The sequence below is a fragment of the Ostrea edulis genome, chromosome 9 (genome assembly GCF_947568905.1).
Source record: "Ostrea edulis chromosome 9, xbOstEdul1.1, whole genome shotgun sequence".
Taxonomy (NCBI): Eukaryota; Metazoa; Mollusca; class Bivalvia; order Ostreida; family Ostreidae; genus Ostrea; species Ostrea edulis.
In genome coordinates, this window is record NC_079172.1 from 59,664,558 (window position 1) to 59,692,214 (window position 27,657).

Sequence of the window (27,657 nt, forward strand, 5' to 3'; positions counted from 1 at the left end):
TCTCTCTCTCTCTCTCTCTCTCTCTCATAAAACTTTTTTTTCTGTAAATTGAAGATTGATGCATAAGCCACTTGTCTTGATATTACAGAATAGAAGACAATAAAGAATTATTAAAAAAGCTGGTCTTAAAGTGGATCGCAAAAAAATCACTTGGACTTAAGATTGGTATTTTGTCTTAAATTTTAAAACTACCTTAGAGCCGTCTTAACTTTCTAAGACTATCGCTAAATTCGTTCAAAATGGCCGCGCTGGTTGCATTTTTTAGGCGAGTAAGAGAACATGAACGTGATGTCTGCGATGAAGATGTCTGTCCCTACCAAGAAGCGAACAAATCGTTTATTTAAGAAATAATAGACCGTCGGTAGATCGAAAACACAGGATCTTGACGTTGAAAATCATATAATGAAAAAGATTGCTTTTCTATAAGCAGAGTATTGACGTAAAAAGTTTGTATACAGGAAAAGAAGTCAAATCCCTGTAATCGAAAAGTAACACCGCTAGCCCAGAAAAATTGAGAGCGGACGTTTTCAAATATATAGGCATTAATATGACTTCTTGTGTGATCAAAATATCGCCCGATTGATCGCCCGATTGTCCATTTCACTGCCTGATCGTGAAGACGTAAATGTGAAAGTAGCACGTACACATACGACCGTTTCACTAAAAAATCACGACTACAAAAGTACATGAATTTAGCTGACTGAGTTTGTTGACAATGTGGAAGAAGAAAACAATCATTACTTGCAGTCTGCATTTGCACACGAATAATGTGGAGTCCTAGCCCGAATTTGAAATTAATTAGAGTTATCCTTCTTTGCTACATCTACGCACACAATCGACAAAATAAATAAAGGCATTGAATTTAACCGTGTTCAGTGCCTCTCTTTCGCTTTTTCCGAACTGGTGACCTCCAAGGACAATGCACATTGGAAGTTACGAGCAAAAATTACTGACAGGATGACAATTATTTATGAATCTATATTTTCTGCTGATTTGACGGGTTTATTTCTTCAGATTCACTTTGATTCTATTTTGTTATATATATTCAATCACATTTATGTTGACTATTTGTTCTTTTATGTTTTAATTTACTTTCCGTCAGTTACAGCTTGTATTGCTTTACCTTAAGTCTAAGTCTAGAATCTTAAATTGCTATGGCAACAAGGAACTCTTTTGCGTAGAGGTATTGCTTTAAGAGAATCTTAGTTAAGATTTGCTTAAGTTCATTTTGTGATCCATTTAAGTCAGCAATCTTAGCTAAGTTCAAATCTTAATATAAAGTCAAAATTTTGACTTAACTTTAAGACAGTTTCATGATTCCGGAGTCAAGGAGATAACTCTTGTTATACCTCAGTGCACCTCGCGCTTTATGTCGTCACAATGAAAAAAATGTGTCACGGCATAGTTGTATCATGGAAAATGTCATGATATTTACTTCTTATCTACTACCGCTGTCAAGTGCCAAGCGGCGTATGTGTAAATATCCGCGACATAATAATGATCATAATTTAAAAAAAAAATTTCAAATGATCATTTATAAATTATTTTGTTTGATATTATAAAAGTCTACAATTTTTATATATAGTATTCACTATGGTTAATTTCCATTAAAAGTTTGTTGTGACCTTGAAATCGCCCCTAATGGGCATCGGTATTTGAAATACATGAAGAAAGTCAGTTCTTTGTAAACAACAGCATGGCTCTGATAAATCATGATGATCGGTACCGGTTGCTGATATTTTGTGTCAAACCATGAAAGGATCACATATAATCTCTGTGAATCTTGCAAGGGAAAGGAAGATTTATTTTGATGCTGTTATAATCAATCATTATTTGTGAATATTATCCTCAAATTTGACAAGGTTCATCATTAACGAAGCTAGGAATGTTTATGACATTCACAATCATTAAAAAAACTAAAAACCTGTCCATGCTTTACCTCTCGAATTACATACACTTTATATTGCAATACTATGACATCTACTTCAGCTGAACGAGCGATTTATCCCATGAACTTTGAAATGTAAAAAAACGCGACTTATATGACCATGTAAGAATAAAAGAGGATCCCTCTATTTTAAAATAGTCTTTATTTTTTCTGAGGAACATCTTCATAACGGCATGGATATTGTGGACATAAGATATTTGTTAAGTGTCATTTTCACTTGCTTTACGTTGCTTCGCCCCCCCCCCCCCCCCGCCCCCGATCCGCCACTGACCGGGCTTTATAACATTCGCATGTTCAGCTATGTAAAGAAACATCCAGCAATGGAACAAGAAAAGGGAATTTATTTCAAAGATGTAGTACATGTATATGGGACAGGTTCAGCCTAATGAAACACAGAATTTATGACGAAGCGGGGCCGTGGAAAACCCCATCGGGAAATTGAAGATATTGTATTGTAATGAATTTAGAAAACAATCAAACAAAAAATTTCTAACAAATGTGATACTACAAAACTTGACAAATAAGTATAAATATCATTTATTATTTTGGGGCTGGAATTGTATTTTGTTCATGAAAATGCTCAATACACTATTAAAAAGTTGCACAAATATTATAAAACAAAGTGACAAATCGCATAAATGAAATAATTCTTTTTGATCTGTTACCATGGAAACAAAGACCGGTGGGTACAAATTTTATATGCTTTCTTAAATGTTTATGATCCAAATATTATGTTTAAAGTGAAAATGTTCTGACGTAGACCTCGTAAAGCTGCTCAATATACATTTTTGTTGCCATGTGATTGAAATTTTATTTAAGATATAAAATGTAATATTTTTTGTGTTTTAAAATAAAAGTGTTCTACCAATTAGTTTAATCTTATAGATAATACCCTTTTAAAAATTCTACCAGCTTTTTACCCCATAAGTTTGCATTCAGTAGTTTTTATGCCACTGATATTCCCTCTTGTATAAATATCCCGAAAATGTAAAGCATCACAGAATTAAGCCCATCTGGTCAAAAAACGACACGGGCAACTTTTTTGAAAGTCATTTCTAGAAGACAAATGCCTACTGAACATACTGATACACATGTACAACATGACTGTGTTCGCTAGATGTCAAAATGTCGCAAACCTTACCTTAATTTAGTTCCATAAATCAGTATATTTCAATATCAATTGCAATATCTAGCAATACGATTGATTACAAATTGAATTTTGTTCTACATGTGCATCTCGTCTTACAATCAAGCAGATCATCAGTTGTCAATACAGAGGGGGTTATGGAGGTGCAGAAATTGCTAGCTATAACGATGTATTAAAACAGTTTATGCTATTTGATGGCTCTCCTATCTCCCGTCAATATTTTACCCAACAATTACAGACAGCCTTAGCTTTTTGCAAGATTCCACTTCAGAATTACCACACAAATAGTTTCCGTATATGCACTGCCTCAACAGCAGCTGCTCAAGGTTTCACCGAAATACATTTTCAAACCTTGGGTCGTTGGAATTCCAACGCCTTTAGGCAACATATCAGAATCCATACATTGACTTTGTAGTATTGTTTCCATCTTGAAAACAAGGGCTTCAGATCGATTATCAGAGACAATTCTAGTATTTGACATTACAGGATAATTTTCATGCGTTGTACTAGACAATACCTATGTCAACCCTTTTACCAGTCAGGGGCTGTTTTGGGGGTTTACAATAAATAAAATTCATATGTTCATTTTCAAATTTTCCATGTATATTTATTTATATGTTTAAGATAGCTGGGGAGTTAACAAGATAGCCTATTTTTAAAACAAATTATGTATGACTTAATTTTATAGTATAACTTGTTACAGTGGCGTGAACGCCCCTTTTTATAAGGTTGCAATGTTCGTTCTCTTCACCTTTCATGTATGCCGAGTACCTTTACTATGAAAAGTATGAAATATGTTTAGTCCCTTCACTTTGGAAATGTGTCATTGATATTTTTACTTACTGCAACACCCATTTTTGTAGGTACATATGTCACTCCTATTGATCGATATAATATGAGATGGTATCGCTTTACTTTTGCGGCAGGCTGACATAAAAATAGTTCTTTTAATTAATATGATTAGAATACACTATGCATGCAGTTCAATCCACATCATTGACAATAGTAATGGTATTTGCAATATCTATTCAGCTCTCCCATTTTACATCAAATTAATATATTACATATATTCATTTACATGCACATACACATTACTGTACATATAAACTAATACGCACATAGACATACACACATAATAATGTGAAAGTTGTTTTTAATATATAAAAAAAGAACAGAAAAAAGAAGAAAGGATAAAAAGTCAAATAAATGAAAAAATACATATTAATGATATTATTGTGGTACATGATCATTTGGGGGTAGTAAGAAAAAAATTCTAATAAAATGTTATATACAAAGGAATTATAACATATCACATATATACTGTCAGTTGTTTTTAAACTCTGTTTTAACAATGTTTTTTTCTATGATGATTCTTCCTTCAATAATTGATTTTAGACCCTTGTACTTAGCACTGGGTGGCTTCTACACTTACTTGAATATATAATTCTTAGTTATCAAACTTATCAAATTTTGTACTTCATAAACATTATTGTTCTTATATTTACTAAATGATATTGCTGTTTTGTCAAACGATAAAGATATTTCAAACTTGTACAATAACCACTCTTCAATATCATTCCAAATCTCCTTTGCCAAATGATGCTCAACAAATAGATGTTCGATTGATTCAATTTCATTATTGCAGAAATAGCATGTTGGGGACTTTTTAATCTTAAGTTTATAAAGATACGAATTTGTGGGAATTGTTCCATGTAAAACTTGAAGCTGTAACGAATGAAGTTTGATTCTTTTGTGACTTTTAAAAGGAGTTCAAAAAATCTTGCTTCATTCACTCGAATTGAAATGATATCCATCTTCATTCCATTTTAATGTTGAAATACTTGTTTCCTTTTTTCTATCAATGAAAATATTATATATATCCTAACACCCTATCATATTGGTGTAGAATATTCTCAAAGAGCTAGGCATAATAAGTCCATGGGAAACATCGTATCATTTTGTTTTCTATTTTAAAAAAACGGTCCATCACTGAATGAATTAATCTTCTGATTCAAGTTGATTTTAATGCTAAAATAAACTTAGAATAATCCACCATTTTAAGGCCACTATCTCTGTAATCCTGAATGGTAGTATTTTGTATTTATTTGAGGATTTTATTTCCCAAAGAAAAAGTTAAATTTCATCTTCGAATATGTTTATGATTTCCTATGATGGATTTGGTAAAGTAAGTATCAAGTGATTTAGTTTAGGGATAATTAGTGCCTTAATTACAGTTACTCTACCAATAAGAATTAATTTTCGTCGTTTCCATCGAGTTAATATTTTTTATATCATTTAACTTTGATATATAGTTAAGATTGATCATTTTATATCCCTAAAATATCAAACGTTGTGTTATTCCACTCAAACTCGTCCACCTAGAATGATGATATACATCTTTTGCGAATTTTTTACTACCAATCCATATCATTTTTTTTTTCTTGAAAATTTATTCTAAGCCCTGAAAATTTTGTAAAGTAATATATTTATCTAAGAATTCCATCCATTGATTCGAGTGATCCATCAGAGATTAATGACGTATCGTCTGCATGTTGTGAAATATTGTACTCTTCTCCATCTATTAATATGCCTTTTATATCTTTATTTTTGTGAATAAAAATACCCAAAATTTCATCACACAATAGGACAAGATATATGGATATAGAATTTCCCTGTCTACAGCCTCTTTCTGGATTGATAAAATCAGATATAATTCCCTTCTGTATGACACAGTATTTGTTATTATATCTTAGGATGTTTCTACTGTATAAATAATAAGCGAACAAATTGCTATTTCTTCTGGATAACGCTGTTAATAGTCCCGGGATTTGATTGCATTATGTACATTCCATTATGTCTTAAATCATTCTGATATTTTCTCTAATGTAATCTTCATTTTATAAAACCAGTTTAATCTGTTTGTATTAATTTACTTAGTACTTTTTTATTCGCCAAGATATACACCCAGATGCTAATTTATAATAATAATTTGAATAGCATTTAAAAGACTAATGGGACTTCAATTTTCAAAACTTCTCTTGGTTTACTTACTTTTGATATACAAGTAATAATTCCTAGTCTGTTTGTATCTGAACATTGCATTAATTCATAAGTATTATTTATTGTCCTTGTCACAAATTTACTAATATCTTTATCCAAACAAAATTAAAAAGTCATATGTAAATTCATCTGGTTACGGACTTTTATCATTTTTAATATTAAAAAAAACATATCTTCTTTAGTAATTGCATCTATAAACTACTTGATTCTCTTTCACTTAATCTGGATGTGTTATAATATTTTAGTTTATTGCAAATACTACAGTCTGCTTCTACATTTCTCTCTTTTTATCTACATTTTCATAAACTCTTTTAGTTTCCTCTAAATTGTCTTCTTGATTACATATTGTACATTTATCATTTGTGATTATTTCTGGAATTTGTTTACTAATATAATTTCTGGACTCTCAGCTTGCAAAATAATTTGTTGGTTTTTCTCCTTCCTCAACCCAGTTAACTCGACATCCAATGCAATGACCTTTCATTATATTTTTTCTAATCTCTTTTTGTTTGTTTGCTAGATTATTTCCAATATTTTTGTTACATTCTGTTTTAATCTTAACATTTCTATTTCTAACTGAATTTCGTGCTCCTGTTTTATTTTTCTTAGAAAAGTATGAGGTAGTTTTTCATCTAATTTCCATTTGCAGAGTATCCAGAAATAGTTTATCACAAACTGTTAATTGTAACTTTTCATCATTAACAGAACATAAATTTTCCATTCTATAAACAGGGCATACATACTGGGTTTTGTCATTATATTTTGCTTTACTAACTCCACATAAGCTTTGTTTGTTAATAAAGAATTGTTAAATGTCCAAAAACCTTTTCCTTTTCTAAATTCATATATATTACAATATGCAACTACTGGAGAATGCTCAGAGCGATAACTGTTTTCATATTTTACCTTTGTAAATTTGGTAATAAAATATAGGGGGAAATAATATCTGTTGTTGAATAGTTCAGAGAAAGCATATCCACCGAGAGCTGAAGGCCCGTGTTGGGAATGTTGTACTAAAGTATTCAACACCATCGAGTTATCTATCTTACTTGAAAAATTCCTTTAACTGAGCCTCCCTATCGATAAGAATCATTCAACTATTCACTTGCTGAGAATATAGAGATGAGAGCGCTCTGAACACGGTCAGATGACAGATATGATCTGTTGTCCAGAATCATTCATCTAGTCAACAGTGAAATTATCTATAGAAAGCTTCTCATACAGGTACTCAACTCATTTTTTGAAAAAAAGGAAATGGATTCAGTGTATGAAATTTACTTTACTCAAATCAAATGTGCAGAAGTTACATGTAGCTCGGGCGAGGATACAGATAGTTTACTCGGGGATATTTTGGATTTAGAAGATGAGAGGAATTCAAGTGCATCATGTTCAGCAAACTTTGACCTGAAATTAAACTGTTAAAGCGATATATCTGATGAAGTTATTAAATCAAACGGTATTTTAAATGAGTACCGAGTAGAAAATGCATAACTATGTATTACATGTACCCGTTTGAAAGGTAAAACAGAGAATACTGAAGCTAATATACTTTCTGTGACACCTATTTCCGATACATCTTTGTACCTTGGCTCGAGGACTAAATCAACTGAAGACAAATAGTATGCATATGAGTACGTTGAAATTAACATCATATCTAAAGTTGAGATCATGATAACATTCGGTCAACAACACCAAGAAGCGAGTAACATTGTGCATGGGATTCTTAATTCATGTAAAAAGCAATGTCGTTCAATACCAGTTATAAAGTATTCCGGTGGATGTTTCAGCTCAGTGTGTGCAAATAAGATTAAGTGTTTTGCTGTGGAAATTAAAATGTAACAAAATTCATATACAATCTTTAGTTTTCTCATGCTTGCAAATTTTAAACCAACAATGGAATAGATATCTGTTCAACAGAAAACCGTTTACTATTCAACAGTTTAGGACTGAATGCTTGACTTTTAAACTACTAAGTATTGAATGGTTTAACTATTCAATTACTAAACACAATGGATGACGTCATTGGTTTTTAAAGTTGTAGTATCCAAGACTTTATTCTCCGATTATTATCATGTTTCACTGTTTTATATGCTAAAGTCGGCAGGTAAAGATCACAGTCAATACTGATACTAATTGGCATCACTCTCCCATATAGAAAAGTCTATGTTAACAAGGGTTCAAAACATATGATATATCTTTGTGTTCAACTTAAAACATACAATCTTTATTTTCAACATAACAACTATTTGTTTTTCTTATCATCTAACTGTTGAAATTGAGTGCAACTAGAAAATCCATGGGACATAGAGTTCGATTTGCATCCATGATTACATTGTACAATAAAGCACGGTTAACACAAACTTTCCAGGACCAGCTAGTTCGTGAAAGCCAAACTTCGTTGTTGTTTTTTTATTTTTGTTTCATAGGGGAATAAATATTATTTTCCAACAAGCATGAATTCGTTACAAACGTCTTCGTTAACTCTTTAATTACCAGACATTTTCTAGTTTTCGTTATATGCTGATAAAAAAAAAATCAAATAAAAATTAAGACATTTTCTAGTAACATTTTCAAAAAGCAACCCATATATATCCTGAATAGAAAATGTTTGAAGTTTTCAATTATGTAGTGAAATGTGGTGTAACCGTTGCCATGACAACGAAATGAGCCCACAAACTACAAAAATGTGCTGTAGGTTTTTTTTTAACCCTTTTCTATTTATAATACACTCAAACTAAATGATTAACATTCATCATTTAAATATAATTAGGATTATTTGTATTCAAAAACATGTACAGAGTATTCACATTTACAAAATAGTGATATTTATTCTAGATATACATAAACATTGAAGTACTAAATGTGCATGTTACACTTAAATGCCATTACTTTTTCTTACTTTCCTTCAAAACTTAAAAAATGGCTAATATCATTTTTTCACCTTTTTCTTCCCTTGAAATAGAAAAACTGTTCAATAAACTACACTTTGTATCACAATATCTACTTCATGTAAGTACTGATATCATAAAAACATAAACAGTACAAGTTCAAATCTTATGATAAAATTGATGCATAAATACAAAATAGTTTGTAAAATAGTACATGTACTTATAGGTATTACAGTAACAGCAAATGGCTTATACCAGTAATCAAAACAGAGCAATCAAAAGCATTTAAAGGTAATGAGAATATGCTGGTTCTCATAACATACAACAATATCAACAGCTAATCGTGAGGTAGCAGATTCTTAACATGGTGTGATGGGACACATGCACCTTTACAGAGGTGAATATTGCAAACATTGCACCCATACATTGTACCTCGCCTCACGCCTAGGGAACTGCACCGATTGCACCGCCGCTTACTTTCACTAAGTTTCTTCCTAGTGTGTCTCGCAATACTGGCTGTGGTAACTGTATGGTTACAGCGCCGAAAAAATGTAGCAAATGGTTCAAGCTTTCCAAATATGATATTTATTTTTAATCATTGTCTTTATTATAAAAGATGTAACAAACAGAAAATAACACAATTTTTGTCATTACGGCTTAATTATCTTACTTTCCGGCAACGATGTCCGATTTTCAAAACATGTTTTCGATAAGTTGCCAACATCGTACAGAAAAACTTTGAGTAGAAAAATTGTTTAGTATATACTCTACGTTTTGAAAATATAATTTGTTTCATTATATTCCAATTATTAATAAAACGCCACCAATTTAATCCCGTCGGCACTTTAAAGGCGTCAAAAGGCGTCACTGGGCGTTAAAGTGTATTACTGTAGTTTTAGGAAAAACAATATAAACGTGTGTTGCAGTATCAAACAGTGTACAGCTCCAAAACTTCATAGTTATTTTGGATTTCAAACATTTCGGTTGAGCATCACTGAAGAGACATTATTTGTCGAAATGCGCATCTGGTGCATCAAAATTGGTACCGTATACGTTTTACATTATGACCCCTGGGCCGAGACCTCTGCTGGTGGACTGTTAGTCCCCGAGGGTCTCTACAGCCCAGTAGCTTAGTACTTCGTTACTAACTTGAAAATACGGATGTATATTTAATTGCTGTTATAAAATTTAGAAATTCATTTCCAAATTAAGGATTATCTCCCTCGTGCATAGCTCTTACCCTTGGACGAATTTGGCTCCACTTTTTTGGTACGCTGTTTTTGGCTATATTTAGCTCCAAAACTTCATAGTTATTTTGGACTTCAAACATTTCGGTTGAGCATCACTGAAGAGACATTATTTGTCGAAATGCGCATCTGGTGCATCAATTTGATACTGTATACGTTTTACATAATTAAGCAATTAATGTAACATTAAACATGACCTCTCACTGATATTAATATTCTTCAACTTTAAGTTGTTGTGACATAAATTGTTTGCAATGGAATTTCTTTTTCAGACCACCTTTCATTAAATAAATAATCTTACGAATTTCTAGAAACAGAAGTATTAGGAGTAGGCAACAGACAAAAGTTGGGAATTTTCCAGAACCACTGAACCAATTTCATTCCAACTTGGCACAAATCATAATAAGTTATAAAGCATGTTTAAATGAAGGGACACGCCCCTTTAAAAAGTGATATAATCAAGAAAAGGCGAAAATAGGATAGGATCATTTAAAATTATCATCAACAACTAGCATGAGATGTTAAGATTAAATAAAACTTCCGGACACATTGTACACTCTAGTATTCCTTTATATATAGATATATAAAAGGTGAAGATAACGAACCGTGATCAATCTCATAACCCCTATAAGGCATACCAAATAAAGAGTTAGAAAAACACGGACACCTTGTCATACCAGTAGTGAGATAATGTGCCTAAGAGGAGTAAGCATCCCCTGTCGACCAGTCAAACGCACCTTGAGCCCGATATCTTGTTCAGGTAAACGGAATTATCTGTCAAAATTAGTGGGTCAAGAGTTTCTTTGTAACCGGCATGGAACAAGTCAGACAGCATTTGACCCACTGATAGGTTGTATTGGCAAACTAGATTGTTATAACGACCAAAACTTTTGCAAAATGCTTACTTTAAACGAGACTGTCAAATTCCTTGCATTATCACCATGTTTGTCAGTAGCGTGTCTCGATTTAAAAACTGATCATACGCAGAACACATTCTTGCCTATCGAATCAGTCGAGAGATATAAACACCATATGCATGTGGTAATGGAATATTGCTACATAAAAATGGGAAATTGATGATGGAGAAGCTGAAATCATCCAGTTTGTCATAAAATTGAGTTGTTAGTTTAACGTTAGTATCTACTTTCAATAAAATATATGTCTTAAAACGCAGGATTTGATTTGTGTCAAATCTATCACTTGGCATTGTTTTGTGATCTTATTTTACTCAAATTCAGCTAAAAATGGTAAACCTCATTGTTTCACGAGTTTTTACTCAGATTCCATTGAAATAGCAGGAAAGAAGAAAATTTTAAATTTACAATTGTGATTGATGAACCAACTTAATCAAACTAAAATGAAAAATATTAGAAATGCAACCTTTAAACGATGATCTAAAATGGGAACATTCTCACAATTAAACATCCGATATCTTACACTTAGACATATAAAATCCGCAACAGTGATATACAAAAGAAGTTGAACATAACAAATACAGTAAAACTCGAATATAGCTAACACGGATATAGCGAAAATACGACTTTAACGAAGTGAAAACGATTTCCCCGGCAAATTCTTTATATATTCTATATAAAAATCTGCGTCTATAACGAACACGGATATAGCGAATTTACGGATATAACGAAGTAAATTCCCATTCCCCTAGAATTAAAACTGAACGTAAAAATCACCTTCTATAACGAATTTTTTTTTTCATTTTAAACTCTTTGTAATTTTTAACAATCGTTTTCCATTGACATAAAGGATTCACATTTATTACAAAATTTCCGTTTGTATTTTTTGAAAAAAGGTTGTTAACGCAAAACAATAGTTACACATACGTTTAGGAAATATATTGTCGGTATTGTTTACTATTCTTGTTAATTAAATTTGAAGTTTGATTGCATTTATTTTATAATACACTCCTTTATTTGTGTAAAACAACAAGTAAATGACAATTGCAATAGACTGTACATGTATATGTAATACACAAAATTCTGTTGACATTTTTCTCTCGACATGTTCTTGCATGACTTAATAATCCATCAAGATAAATTATCATACATAAATCAATGTGTATATTTCTTGCATAAAAATATTTCTTCTCGAAAATATATAGGCTTCATTTCTCTTAAAGACAATACAAACGCAAATATATGCAAGGTGAAGATAAGGAACAGTGACCAATCTCATAACTCCTATAAGCAATACAAAATAGATAGTTGGGCAAACACGGACCCCTGGACACACCAGAGGTGCCTAGGAGGAGTAAGCATCCCCTGTTGACCGGTCACACCCGCCGTGAGCCCTATATCCTGATCAGGTAAACGGAGTTATCCGCAGTCAAAATCAGTGTACCAAGAACGACTTGACAATCGGTATGAAAGACGTCAGACAGCATTTGACCCAATGCAAGGTTGTACTGACGAAGTAGATCGTTATAACGACAATAGAATTTGCGAAAAGCTGACTTCAATCCAGACTGTTGAAATCCCTGTACTATCAACTTGTTAGTCAGTAGCTTACCTCGATTTAAAAACTGACTATACGCAGAACAAGCTCTTGCATATCTAATCAGTTGAGATATATAAACACCATATGCAGGTGATAATGGAATATTGCTATATAAATATGGGAAGTTGACGATGGAAAAGTTGAACTCATCCCGTTTGTCATACATTGCTGTTTTCTTATATAACTGTTATACATGTAGAACAAATCAGTTTTATAACGAATTCGTTATATTTGAATTTTGAATTCGCTATAAACATATAGCGAATTACGCTTATAGCGAAGTTTTTTAGAGAGTCCCCAGAAATTAGCTCTATAAGAGTTTTACTGTATACCGACCAATCTCATAAAACCTGTAAACAAAATACGAGAAAATGACAAACACATGTTCCTGTAAACAACATTCATAGACATGTGCATTCATATTACACAACAACCCCTTTACCTATGGCATTACTTAACTCACTGTTCTGACATGACTGCAGCGCCTTTAATGGTGCCATCAGTTCATTTGCCTTTGGTTGATAATTCAAGTGTTTAGCTTTGGCAAAATATCGTATGACAGTTGCTACATGCGTTTTTATATTTTCTTTTGAGAAGTCAAACTGTATAACAGTTCTTTTCCTCCCTTGACTATTTTTACTTATTACATGCTGTGCATTTGTGTCCGTTTTCTTGTAGTATTTGTTTAGCTTTTCGTCAGCCACATTACGGTTCGAAAAGCCTGTGCACACAGGAACATGTTAGTGTAAACAAACGGAACTACAATAATCTCGGAATAAATCCCTTTCTTTAAGTCGTAACTTGCAAATATTGGAAGTTATGATGAAAATGACTAATATTTGTTATAATATATGTATTACATTTAATCTTCCCCTAATAAAGAGACCACTCCAAAAATGAAAAGCAAAAAAAAAAAAAAATTGGAAAAATATTACATTTGAACTCGGAATGTATGGTTTAAGTGTAAGATTACCGAGCACCTAAACCACTAGGCCACCTAGGCATGTGGGTTTAACGGTTTAACGTTTGACAGGCTGCTAAATCTCAAGGTAAATTTTGATAACGATTTTTTCATATTTTATCCATTTTCAACAAGAGGGCCACCTTAAACAAAATTTCCTCAAACGGACTTATATACAGTCATAATCAAGTAAAACGATTTCAGTGTTTTATTTCTGGTTTAAGGTGGCCTTTTGCAACGGTTTGCAATTTGTATGCCCATTACGTTACATTTACTATATACTCTATATAATCACGGTGATGTTTATGCTTATCATTTAAAGATACTATCAACATATCGATATCTTTACTAAGTAATTAGAGTAAACACAAGTATAAACTGACATTGTATAGCAGAATATTTGTAAAAAATGATATTGAAAAACCAGGTATTTATGTAGGCGAAATTGCATACCAAGTACTCTATACCCCGTTGTAGAATAATGACTTTAAACGACTACTGAAACATAAACGATTTTGTCAGTATAATGAAAGGTGAAGATAACGAACAGTGATCAATATCATAATTCCCATAAGAAATACAAAATAGATAGTTGGACAAACAGACCCCTGGACAAACCAGAGGTGGGATCAGGTGCTCAGGAGGAGTAAGCATTCCCTATCGACCAGTCACACTCGCCGTGAGCCCTATATCCTGATCAGGTAAACGGAGTTATATGTAGTCAAAATCAGTGTGCCAAGAACAGCCTAACTATCGGTATGAAACATGTCAGACAGCATTGATTTAGAAATTGATCATATGCAGGGCAAGTTCTCGCGTATCAAACCAGTTAGAAGATACAAACAGATATACGAGTAGAAATAAAATATAAATATGAGTTTTTAACGGTAGAAAATCGGATTTAATCCTATTTGTCACGAAGTTGATTTATTAATTTACTATCAAAGTCTTTGCTCAGTAAAACATCCAAGTAGGAAACATATGTTTAAGACGTTGTATCATTTATATCGAGTTCACTGGGATAAACTGGTGTGCGATCGACATATGAATGAAAATTAATATTTTCATATATCTATTGTTCTAAGGCAACACACACTTGGTTCATTTGAACACTTGCAGAATAGAATTCTAGAACTAAAAGGAAAACCAATCTTTAAGATATGATAGTACACTGTTGTTTTGAAGATGCATAGGTTATGTTGACTATGTTTAAAACTCGCTCTTGTGTGTTATCTCGAATTTAAGATGCGATTACTTTGATTGAACGAACAACATAATACTTTCAAAACTATCTATAGACCACACTAAATAATTTTCTCTATATTTTCAATTTTTTTATTCTCATCTTTTCACACTGTTTTAAAGTGAGAAAGTTTCCCAATTTACTTTCGGAAGGTCGGTGATCTCTTCCCAGGTGCATGGTATCTGGGTTCTCTCTTCCACCAACAAAATATGGGCGCCACCATATAACTGAAAAATTGTTGAGTGTGGCGGAAAACATCAAATCAAATCAAATCAAGTTTTATCCCTGAAAAAAAAACAACAGACAATGTTATCGTTGATATATTTGACTACAAATGACTTAGATAAATGAAATGATTTAGTATCCCATCGTATGTCTGTAGAAAGACACGTGTGATGCAGCATTTTATAGGAATACATACAAATTACATTATAGCTTTAGGGAGGTAGTAATGCTTCTGATTATCACAATGTCTTTGACCTGTCACGGCATAGTATGGAAATGTAAAGGTCACACTCCATTCATTGTAGCATTTAATATAATGATATTCCAAGGTCAATAACAAAGATACACCGACTTCCTTTCCAGCAAGTCTTTCATTTTATTGCTGATGCAATGTACATTTTCTTATCAAGCCTAAAAATCCAAAAACGATACAAATTGATAGAGACGGATAACAATGTTTTAAAAATAGAAGTTGAGCTATTTATTCTACTTTGGCTAAAAGAAATGTATTTGTACTGATGCAACCCACTTCAAAGTCAACTTTCTTGTAAATGTACATTTGTCTATTAACACATGAATGCGTGTGTATGTGTTTTATTTACTGCAACTGTATAGAAACAAATGCATATATACGTATTTCATAGGAAAGACTAATCACCTAACTTTTGATAAAAGTTACTCAAGTAAACAAATACTCTATCAATCTTTGTATGTAACATTCTCTACGGTAAATGTTATACATATGTAATCTAAAAACCTGCACATACTGTACAAAAATCATCTCATCAGAAAATTCGAAATTCATGAAATTTTACAAGCATGGATAGCTTTAGAAAAACATCCCCATGCATGCATAAACATTGCCGGGCACACACTCCCTCCCCGCCCAAATTATACATAAACTTTACAGCGTAACTCTTAAGCCTTCAATATTATGGATATAAATATTAATCATAATATTATACTATCATATGCTTTGCAAACATTGCGCTAAAGTCGTAAAACTTTTCAATGACAAACGCACATTTTAAAGATGTCTTTTTACAAGTTAAAACGTCGTGATTTCCATTAGCATCTTTAAAAAACGTCTTTCATAGAAAAACGCTACGCAGTCTTTCTCAATAAGTACGTCCAAATGGCATAATGAAAATAATTCAAAAAAATCAACTTTCATGTTATTTATGAAATAATATGCCATTTTAAATTAATTAGTCAAAACTGATTTATATCACGTTATTTTATATCTTGGTTATACAAATACTTTTCAATAAATTTAATGTTTTGAATACACAATATAATGAAGAGTTTGGTTAAAAGCATACGACGACATCTGAGCTTTGTGCGAGGAAAATTTAATAAAATGAAATCGTATTAATTCATATTAATGTAACACAATTGGCAAAGAAAAAATAAAATTAGATATCATTTTCAATGTTTATTTCGATACTATAGAACTTCTTGAACCAGAAAATAATGATTTCAAGTCCGAGGTGGAGTATCAAATTGATCTACGTTGAGATATTACAACACAGGCAAATAATGACGGGTATTTCAATATTCTGGATCCGATATCAATTTGGCAAGATATGTCTCACTGTCTTTTTCCTGTCACTGTTACATTTACTTGATTATTACATAATTGTACCATACCAATGAGATATTTCTCAAGGTTTCAACAACCCGATCTAGTTAAAATCAGACTTCTTAGATCCGCGCCTTATACTCTGCGTAAGAAGCGATTGTGAGTGTATCTTAGGATCTGATTTTGATTAGATTGTCAATAACTTTAACTAAACTAAACAAGAGTGTCTAATTCGACAAATGCTATGAATATATTTATTCGCAATGCTTTTACAAATAGAGTAGTAGAAATCAATATGGATACTTATCAAATATGTAGACATTACCGACAAATTTTTAATCAACCACAAATCATGTTCTTTACCATTAGAACATGGATTGTACTATTCATTGTACATTTAAACTTAATGACATAAGTAAAGGTCGATCTTCACACTCAGTGAGCTACATTTAAACCTAATGACATAAGTAAAGGTCGATCTTCACACTCAGCAAGCTACATTTAAACCTAATGACATAAGTAAAGGTCGATATTAACACTCAGTAAGCTAGGTCTATTTAAACCTAATGACATAAGTAAAGATCGATCTTCACACTCAGCAAGCTACATTTAAACCTAATGACATAAATAAAGGTCGATCTTCACACTCAGCAAGCTACATTTAAACCTAATGACATAAGTAAAGGTCGATCTTCACATTCAGTAACCTAGGTCTATTTTCACTTTGTTAAAAATAAAGCTTCAGGGTGATTGATTGATTGTATCTTGTTTAACGTCCCTCTCAAGAATTTTTCACACATATGGAGACGTCATCAAAATCGGTGAAGGGCTTCAAATTTAATCCTCTGCTCGGCGCTTACGACCATTGAACATTGAGGAGTCTTTAGCGTGCCACACCTGCTGTGACACGGGACATCCGTTTTAAGGTAATCTCCGAGGACCCACGACATTCACATCTGATGGCGAGCGTTTGACGATTGAACTATCACTATCCGTTTTAGCAACTTTGGTCTGTCGCGGCCGGGATTCGAACCCCAGTCATCCGCATGCGGGACGAATGTTCTACCTCTAGACCACCTCGATGATTTTTGTTTCAAGGTGAAAATGAAGTTTCTAATTGACTAGTTGTTTTCATGACACCTTGTGAACATCAATCACGAGTGGTCGGTGAACGGTGAACGCAAAATTGTAAACGGTGAAAGCACACTGAACAATCGGTGAGCGAATGGGAAAATGAGAAAGTAGAACGTTTCATGGCCAGAACTAAATAAAATGAGAAAGTAGAACGTTTCATGGCCAGAACTAAACAAAATGAGAAAGTAGAACGTTTCATGGCCAGAACTAAATAAAATGAGAAAGTAGAATGTTTCATGGCCAGAACAAAATAAAATGAGAAAGTAGAACGCTTCATGGCCAGAACGAAATTGTGAATAACATATTCTCGGTTAACGTCCTATATAACCGATTCTGAGTTTTCCACCCTCGACATCTAAACGTACTGAACTAAATTTGAAATTCCCACGTAGATGAAGTTACTGTTGGGATGTTATTGAGGTTTTTTTTTTATCTGATATTACATTAAGATGATGCCTAATTTATGTCTTGACATCGTTACTGAATATTGTTGTAAATTATCTTTCAAAATGTTGCATGAGAGTTGATATACTCAAAACATTCCAAAGCAAATATTTTCCTGTGTATCATGAGTATTGTACGCTAAGATCTATAGCAATCCTAATTATCTTTGACTTGAAATACTAAAATGCAAATTTGATAGTGTGTTTGATTTCAGTGAGCGTTTCTTTACCTGTTTGTGGTATTTGTAAACATTGCGTACAGCTTTGTGTGATGTCACAGTAGTCACACGTCATACGTTTTCTTTTTCAGACATCTGTATGGTAACCAATTAACAACGATAGAAAATGGTGCTTTTGAGGGTCTGTCAAATCTACAGACAATGTAAGTCTCTACATGTTTATGATTATTACATGCTTATGCTATACTAATATTCACCGTCATTGGTGTACAATTAAGTAGCGTTGATATTGATGCATATGAAATATAAGTATTTTTAACCTGTTTATAAGCTTCAACATAAAGGTGATGCCTAATTTTTGTCTTAATATCGTTACTGAATAATGAGTGAATGTTGAAGTCCAAATAAAAGACATTATAAAGTTGTGGGCACGAAAACTATGTCCCAAACTTTCGTATGATATTTGATACACCCAATTCATTCAAACGCAAACACTTTTTTGTTGATCATGGGTATTGTACCCTAAGATCTGTAGAGATCCTAATTATCATCGACTTGAAATACTGAAATGCAACTTTGATAGTGTGTTTGATTTCAGTGATAAATAAAATGAGAAAGTAGAACGTTTCATGGTCAGAACTAAATAAAATGAGAAAGTAGAACGTTTCATGGTCAGAACTAAATAAAATGAGAAAGTAGAACGTTTCATGACCATAACTAAATGAAATGAGAAAGTAGAACGTTTCATGATCAGAACTAAATTTTGTATAACATATTCTCGGTTAACGTCCTATATAACCGATTCTGAGTTTTCGACCTTCGACATCTAAATGTACTGAAGTAAATTTGAAATTCCCACGTAGATGAAGTTACTATTGGGATGTTATTGGGCTTTTTTTATCTGATATTACATAAAGATGATGCCTACTTTATGTCTTGATATCGTTACTGAATATTGTTGTAAAGCGCTATAGATAAAAGTTTGAGCATTGGATTTTATTATTTAATTTTTTTTACTATATATATATATATATATATATATATGTGTGTGTGTGTGTGTGTGTGTGTGTGTGTGTGTGTGTGTGTGTGTGTGTGTGTGTGTGTGTGTGTGTGTGTTTGCTTTTAGTTTTTTATTCTATGTAAATATTCTCTCGCCCTGACAATCACTGTTTCTACCTCTTATCTATCTATCATATATTATCGATGTCGAAATGAGTAATTTTGTTAGGCTATTTCAAGGTATATTGATGGTGGATGTTTGTGCACTGTTTAACGTCCAATTCGAGAATACACTCTGTATTTCACTCATATGGAGACGTCATCATTGCCGGTGATGGGCTGCAAAATTTGAAATAAATAGTATTATTATGCATGTTGTCTTCATTAATTGTCATCATGAATGTCTACATTGGGGTCTACCTAACATGACTTCTAAGGTTAACTGAACACTAATCGGTGGGAATTTACACCTAGGTGATGCTGCTCATCCTGTTATACTAAAACGGTATTTATCATGTTTAATCCATACAATACCGTAACATGACAAACTCATTTAATTTTAAAGCCATTCATAACGTTAAATCAGATTCAATATCCTGTGGGGGATCTGGGATAGAATAAGTTCTCAATATTCTTTGCTTGTTGTAAGAGGCGACTAAATGGGGCTGTCCTTAATATGAGACCGCAAACACCGAGACCCCGTGTCACAGCACGATAATGATTGCTTCCTGCTCAAAGGCGCTGAGAATAGGCCTAATTTTTCCAGCCCTTCACCGGCATATGAGTGAAAAATTGTCGACCAGGACATTAAAAATATTTAAGCAATCAACCAACCACATACTAAGTAGATTTTCCGTAGGGGAAACCTACTGTGGGGGTTTACTTTGTAAGACCGGGGACTTCACCCTATGCCCCACTAGGGCTTAGCCATGGACACGCTGGAGGGATAACGGTGGACTCTTTAGACTCATTGCCTCTAAGAATTGGTCCATACCCCATCCCGTTCCCGCTCCTCTTAAGCTGAAATCTTGGATCACTTCTGATTGCGTGCCATGATAGAACATCAGGTTTCTTTCATTTAGACTGGTTATCACTCCAAATTTATGGTGTCCTTCGAATATCAAAAGAGTCATAGACAAATTAAATATAAAAATATTCATTGTTGACACAAACTTGTGCACTGGGCGAGAGATGCTATCGGCTGCTATAAAATCAATCTTTTTAAAGGTACCTAATTTCCGGACATTATGTTTTGGTAAAGTGTATAAATGAAACCGTACTTCTATTTCGATAGATAGTGTAAATTATAGCGAAAAGGACTATTCTGGATATCAAAGTAAGGGAGAGAAGTCTCACATTAAAGGCGTAGACTGACTATATAGGGAGACTTCCCTAAGAGAAGGCTTACAATATAGCCAGACTTCCCTTGGGGAAGTGTCACTACTACAGGTATCTGACACCGGTGTATTCCAATGACATAATTTTGTATGTGTGTTTCTTACAAGATATATTCAAACGCTGTTGAATAATTTATACATAAAGTAAAAATAGTTAGCATACGATTAATCAAACAGAAATCAATGATAAGAAAGATAATTACTGGATAATTTAGAAAATTGTTAAGCATCTGTAACGACGTTTATCACTGATTGACAGTATCAAATGTTGAGATGTAGGGCCTAGTCATTCCCTGTTGACGTATTCTAACTTATATACTTACAGTTTAACCCTGTCAGTTAGTCTTGTTTCTTATATTGATCAATTAAATCTACAAGCACACTTTTATGCATCTTCATTTTTAACGAAAAATGTGGCTTGATTATGAATAGTACTTTGTTTTATCGTATTGTTATAGAGAAAAATGACTCACTGAATAATATCTGCATTGAATTCATTTCTTTTAATTCTGTGTCTGTGCAAGCATTGAAAATCTTCTCTACACAGTTTCAAATATTCATTCAGTCTAAACAAAGCATAGTGCAAACATCATTTGTATATTGGTCATGAAAGAATAGTAGCAGTAACTGTCACATACAGATGTACTTGAACGGCTTCAAAAATTATGAGGTCGAACTTTTGGGATACATGGAATTAAGAAACACCCAAAAAGGTCAAGAGAGATGTATCAAACAACGGACAGTGTATGTACCCTGTGTCAACGGTGGGAAGAGACTTGTAAACAGTGTGAAAGAATTAAATCTATATCACATGTACAGAGACCCGAGCTATTTGTGTAACCATGGACTGTATTTAGATATGCAATATTTGTCTATCCTTGATACAGATAAAAATATCTATTGTACTGTACTACGTGTAGAATGTTTAAAGTATCTATTTTTAATTGTGAGGTAAATATAAAAAAAGTAAAGCAAAACAATACATTGTTATACTCACTATAGTATATATTGTTACTTGATTATTACATGATTGTACCATACCAATGAGATGTTTCTCAAGGTTTCAATAACCCGATCTAGTTAAAATCAGACTTCTTAGATCCGCGCCGTATACTCTGCATAAGAAACGATTGTGAGCGTATCTTAGGATCTGATTTTCATTAGATTGTCAATAACTTTAACTAAACTAAACAAGAGTGTCTAATTCGACAAATGCTATGAATATGTTTATTCACAATGCTTTTACAAATAGAGGGGTAAAAATTAATATGGATACTTATGAAATAAGTTGACATTACCGACACATTTTTAATCAACCAAAAATCATGTTCTTTATCATTAGAACATGGATTGTACTATTCATTGTACATTTAAACCTAATGACATAAGTAAAGGTCGATCTTCACACCCAGCAAGCTACATTTAAACCTAATGACATAAGTAAAGGTCGATCTTCACACTCAGCAAGCTACATTTAAACCTAATGACATAAGTAAAGGTCGATCTTCACACTCAGTAAGCTACATTTAAACCTAATGACATAAGTAAAGGTCGATCTTCACACCCAGCAAGCTACATTTAAACCTAATGACATAAGTAAAGGTCGATCTTCACACTCAGCAAGCTACATTTAAACCTAATGACATAAGTAAAGATCGATATTCACACTCAGCAAGCTACATTTAAACCTAATGACATAAGTAAAGGTCGATCTTCACACTCAGTAAGCTACATTTATACCTAATGCCATAAGTAAAGGTCGATATTCACACTCAGTAAGATACATTTAAACCTAATGGCATAAGTAAAGATCGATCTTCACACTCAGCAAGCTACATTTAAACCTAATGACATAAGTAAAGGTCGACCTTCACACTCAGTAAGCTAGATCTATCTAAACCTAATGATATAAGTAAAGGTCGATCTTCACACTCAGTAAGATAAGTTTATCTTCACTTTGTTAAAAATAAAGTTTCAGGGCAATTGATTGATTGTATCTTGTTTAACGTCCCTCTCAAGAATTTTTCACACATATGGAGACGTCATCAAAATCGGTGAAGGGCTTCAAAGTTAATCCTCTGCTCGGCGTTTACGACCATTGAACAGTGAGGAGTCTTTAGCGTGCCACACCTACTGTGACACGGGATATCCGCTTTTTAAAAGGTCATCTCCGAGGACCCATGACATTCACATCTGATGCCAAGCGTTTGATGATTGAACTATCACTATGCGTTTTAGCAATTTCGGTTTGTCGCGGCCGGGATTCGAACCCCAGCCATCCGCATGTGGGGCGATTGCTCTACCTCTAGACCACTTCGATGATTCTTGTTTCAAGGTGAAAATGAAGTTTCTAATCGACTAGTTGTTTTCATGACGGTAAAGAAATATATCTTCCTAATTATGGCTCGATCGAGAATGGTTTACACTTACATGATACAAAAGCAATTTCATTTCTTCTTAGTGGAAATAATTCTTACTACTGCAACAACATTATATGAATATTTGATTAGGCATAGCGATTATTTTATAAAATAACCTACACATTTTGATTTTCCGATTGCAAAACCTTACTATGAGTATTTTTTAATTTTGTTTTATAATCAATCTGTCAACGCTTAATCAGTCAGAGATAAATATGAATTCATTTATAAGTTTTAGTCATCAAATTATACATTTGATATTTGAATATTCTGATGTAAGCTTTCTTCCACTCCTGCTCAGGCATTACTCTCTACGTTTAGTCCTCGTTATAAAGATCGATGCTTTCACTTTCAAGTTATTAATGACTATAGAGAGACAAAAGACTGATCGCTGAACCCACTTTGAGCGCAGGATGAGCAAACGATGAACACCTTGTGAACATCAATCGCGAGCGGTCGGTGAACGGTGAACACAAAACTGTAAACGGTGAAGAGACACTGAACAAACAGTGAGCGAATGAAAAAATGAGAAAGTAGAACGTTTCATGGCCAGAACTAAATAAAATGAGAAAGTAGAACGCTTCATGGCCAGAACTAAATAAAATGAGAAAGTAGAACGTTTCATGACCAGAACTAAATAAAATGAGAAAGTAGAACGCTTCATGGCCAGAACTAAATAAAATGAGAAAGTAGAACGTTTCATGGCCAGAACTAAATAAAATGAGAAAGTAGAACGCTTCATGGCCAGAACTAAGTAAAATGAGAAAGTAGAACGTTTCATGGCCAGAACTAAATAAAATGAGAAAGTAGAACGCTTCATGGCCAGAACTAAATAAAATGAGAAAGTAGAACGTTTCATGGCGAGAACTAAATTGTGTAACAAGTAAGTAGCGTTGATATTGATGCATATGAAATATAAGTATTTTTAACCTGTTTGTAAGCTTCAACATAAAGGTGATGCCTAGTTTTTGTCTTAATATCGTTACTGAATAATGAGTGGATGTTGAAGTCCAAATAAAAGAAATAATAAAGTTGTTGGCACGAAAACTATGTTCCAAACTTTCGTATGATGTTTGATACACCCAATTTATTCAAAAGCAAACACTTTCTTGTTGATCATGGGCATTGTACCCTAAGATCTGTAGAGATCCTAATTACCATCGACTTGAAATACTGAAATACAAGTTTGATAGTGTGTTTGATTTCAGCGAGCGTTTACTTACCTGTTTTTGATATTTGTAAACGTTACGTACAACTTTGTGTGATTTCACAGTAGTCACACGTCATACGTTTTCTTTTTCAGACTTCTGTCGGTTAACCAATTAACAACGATAGAAAATGGTGCTTTTGAGGGTCTGTCAAATCTACAGACACTGTAAGTCTCTACATGTTTATGATTATTACATGCTTATGATATACTAATATTCGGACAAATGATATTTATTGAAAGTAAATAAAGAAAACAATTGGTTTCTGTTCAGCAACATAATTCACCATCATTAGTGCACAAGTAAGTAGCATTAATATTGATGCATATAAAATATAAGTATTTGTAACCTGTTTATAAGCTTCAACATAGACTAATTCTATTTCACTTCAACTGATCATGACAAACATAAAAACGTTCTAAATGAGGAAGTCTCTATTCTTATTTGTAGAATATTATATATTTTCCAATATCGCGGCATTGCATTTTATCAAATAGCCGGACATCACATTAAGATAAGGTTTGCAACAACAGGCTTTGGGATCATGAAACTGTCTTAAACTTTACGATTGTCTTAAATCAGTAAAGTTGCACTTGAATATTAAGACTGAAAAAAAAATGACAAAACCTTGAGTGGATGGAACCTTTTATTCAATTGAAACAGCCTTTTGATATATTTATTCTCTCTCTCTCTCTCTCTCTCTCTCTCTCTCTCTCTCTCTCTCTCTCTCATAAAACATTCTTTTCTGTAAATTGAAGATTAATGCATATACCACTTATCTTGATATTACAGAATAGAAGAAAATAAAGAATTATTAAAAAAGCCGGTCTTAAAGTGGATCACAAAAAAAATCACTTGGACTTAAGATTGGTATTTTGTCTTAAATTTTAAAACTACCTTAGAGCCGTCTTAACTTTCTAAGACTATCGTTAAGTTCGTTCAAAATGGCCGCGCTGATTGCATTTTTGAGGCGAGTAAGAGAACATGAACGTGATGTCTGCGATGAAGATGTCTGCCCCTACCAAGAAGCGAACAAATCATTTATTTAAGAAATAATAGACCGTCGGTAGATCGAAAACACAGGATCTTGACGTTGAAAATCATATAATGAAAAAAAATTGTTTTTCTATAAGCAGAGTATTGACGTAAAAAGTTTGTTTACAGGAAAAGAAGTCAAATCCCTGTAATCAAAAAGTAACACCGCTAGCCCAGAAAATTTGAGAGTGGGCGTTTTCAAATGTTTAGGCATAAATATGACTTCTTATGTGATCAAAATATCGCAGGATTGATCGCCCGATTGTCCATTTCACTGCCTGATCGTAGTTCGTAAAGTAGACGTAAATGTGAAAGTAGCACGTACCCATACGACCGTTTCACTATAACGTTTCGACTACAAAAGTACATTTATTAACCTGGCTGAGTTTGTTGACAATGTGGAAGAAGAAAACAATCATTACTTGGAGTCTGCATTTGCACACGAATAATGTGCAGTCCGAGCCCGAATTTGAAATTAATCAGAGTTATCCTTCTTTGCTACATCTACGCACACAATCGACAAAATAAATAAAGGCATTGAATTTAACCGTGTTCAGTGCCTCTCTTTCGCTTTTTCCGAACTGGTGACCTCCAAGGGCAATGCACAACGGAGGTTACGAGCAGGAATTACTGACAGGATGAGAATTATCCATGAATCTATATTTTCTGCTGATTTGAGGGGTTTATTGCTTCAGATTGAACTATCACTATCCGTTTTAGCAACTTTGGTCTGTCGCGGCCGGGATTCGAACCCCAGCCATCCGCATGCGGGGTGAATGCTCTACCTTTAGACCACCTCGATGATTCTTGTTTTGAGGTGAAAATTAAGTTTCTAATCGACTAGTTGTTTTCATGACGGTAAAGAAATATATCTTCCTAATTATGGCTCGATCGAGAATGGTTTAAGCTGATATATGTGTACACTTACATGATGCAAAAGCAATTTCATTTCTTCTTAGTGGAAATAATTCTTACTACTGCAACAACATTATATGGATATTTGATTAGGCATAGCGATTATTTAAAAAAAACCTACACATTTTGATTTTCCGATTGCAAAACCTTACTATGAGTATTCTTAAATTTTGTTTTATAATCAATCTGTCAACGGTTAATCAGTCAGAGATAAATATGAATTCATTTATAAGTTGTAGTCATCAAATTATGCATTTGATATTTGAATATTCTGATGTAAGCTTTCTTCCACTCCTGCTCAGGCGTTACTTTCTACGTTTAGTCCTCGTTATAAAGATCGATGTTTTCACTTTGGAGTTATTAATGACTATTCTGAAACAAAAGACTGAACGCTGAACCCACTTTGAGCGCAGGATGAGCAAACGATGAACACCTTGTAAACATCAATCGAGAGCAGTCGGTAAACGGTGAACTCAAAACTATAAACGGTGAGGGCACACTTAACAAACGGTGAGCGAATGGGGAAATGAGAAAGTAGAACGTTTCATGGCCAGAACTAAATAAAATGAGAAAGTAGAACGTTTCATGGCCAGAACTAAATAAAATGAGAAAGTAGATCGTTTCATGTCCAGAACTAAATAAAATGAGAAAGTAGAACGTTTCATGGTCAGAAATAAATTGTGTATAACATATTATCGGTTAACGTCATATATAACCGATTCTGAGTGGTCCACCCTCGACATCTAAACGTACTGAACTAAATTTGAAATTCCCACGTAGATGAAGTTACTGTTGGGATGTTATTGAGGGTTTTTTTTATCTGATATTACATTAAGATGATACCTAATTTATGTCTTGATATCGTTACTGAATATTGTTGTAAATTATCCTCCCAAATGTTGCATGAGAGTTGATATACTCAAAATATTCCAAAGCAAATATTTTCGTGTGTATCATGAGTATTGTACGCTAAGATCTATAGAAATCCTAATTATCTTTGACTTGAAATACTAAAATGCAAGTTTGATGGTATTTTTGATTTCAGTGAGCTGTTTGTGACATTTGTAAACATTACGTACAACTTTGTGTGATGTCACAGTAGTCACACGTCA

The 27,657-nt window shown here is 33.2% G+C and overlaps 1 protein-coding gene across 1 annotated transcript in view; it reads left to right on the forward strand.

Annotated features, from left to right (window-relative positions):
* Positions 1-27,657, forward strand: part of LOC125658266 (slit homolog 1 protein-like) — a 229,518-nt gene that overhangs the window by 171,344 nt on the left and 30,517 nt on the right. Inside the window, exons 6-7 of the mRNA XM_056149727.1 lie at positions 18,703-18,774; positions 24,691-24,762. Coding sequence (XP_056005702.1) covers positions 18,703-18,774; positions 24,691-24,762 — 144 coding nt within the window. The remainder of the gene's footprint in view (positions 1-18,702; positions 18,775-24,690; positions 24,763-27,657) is intronic.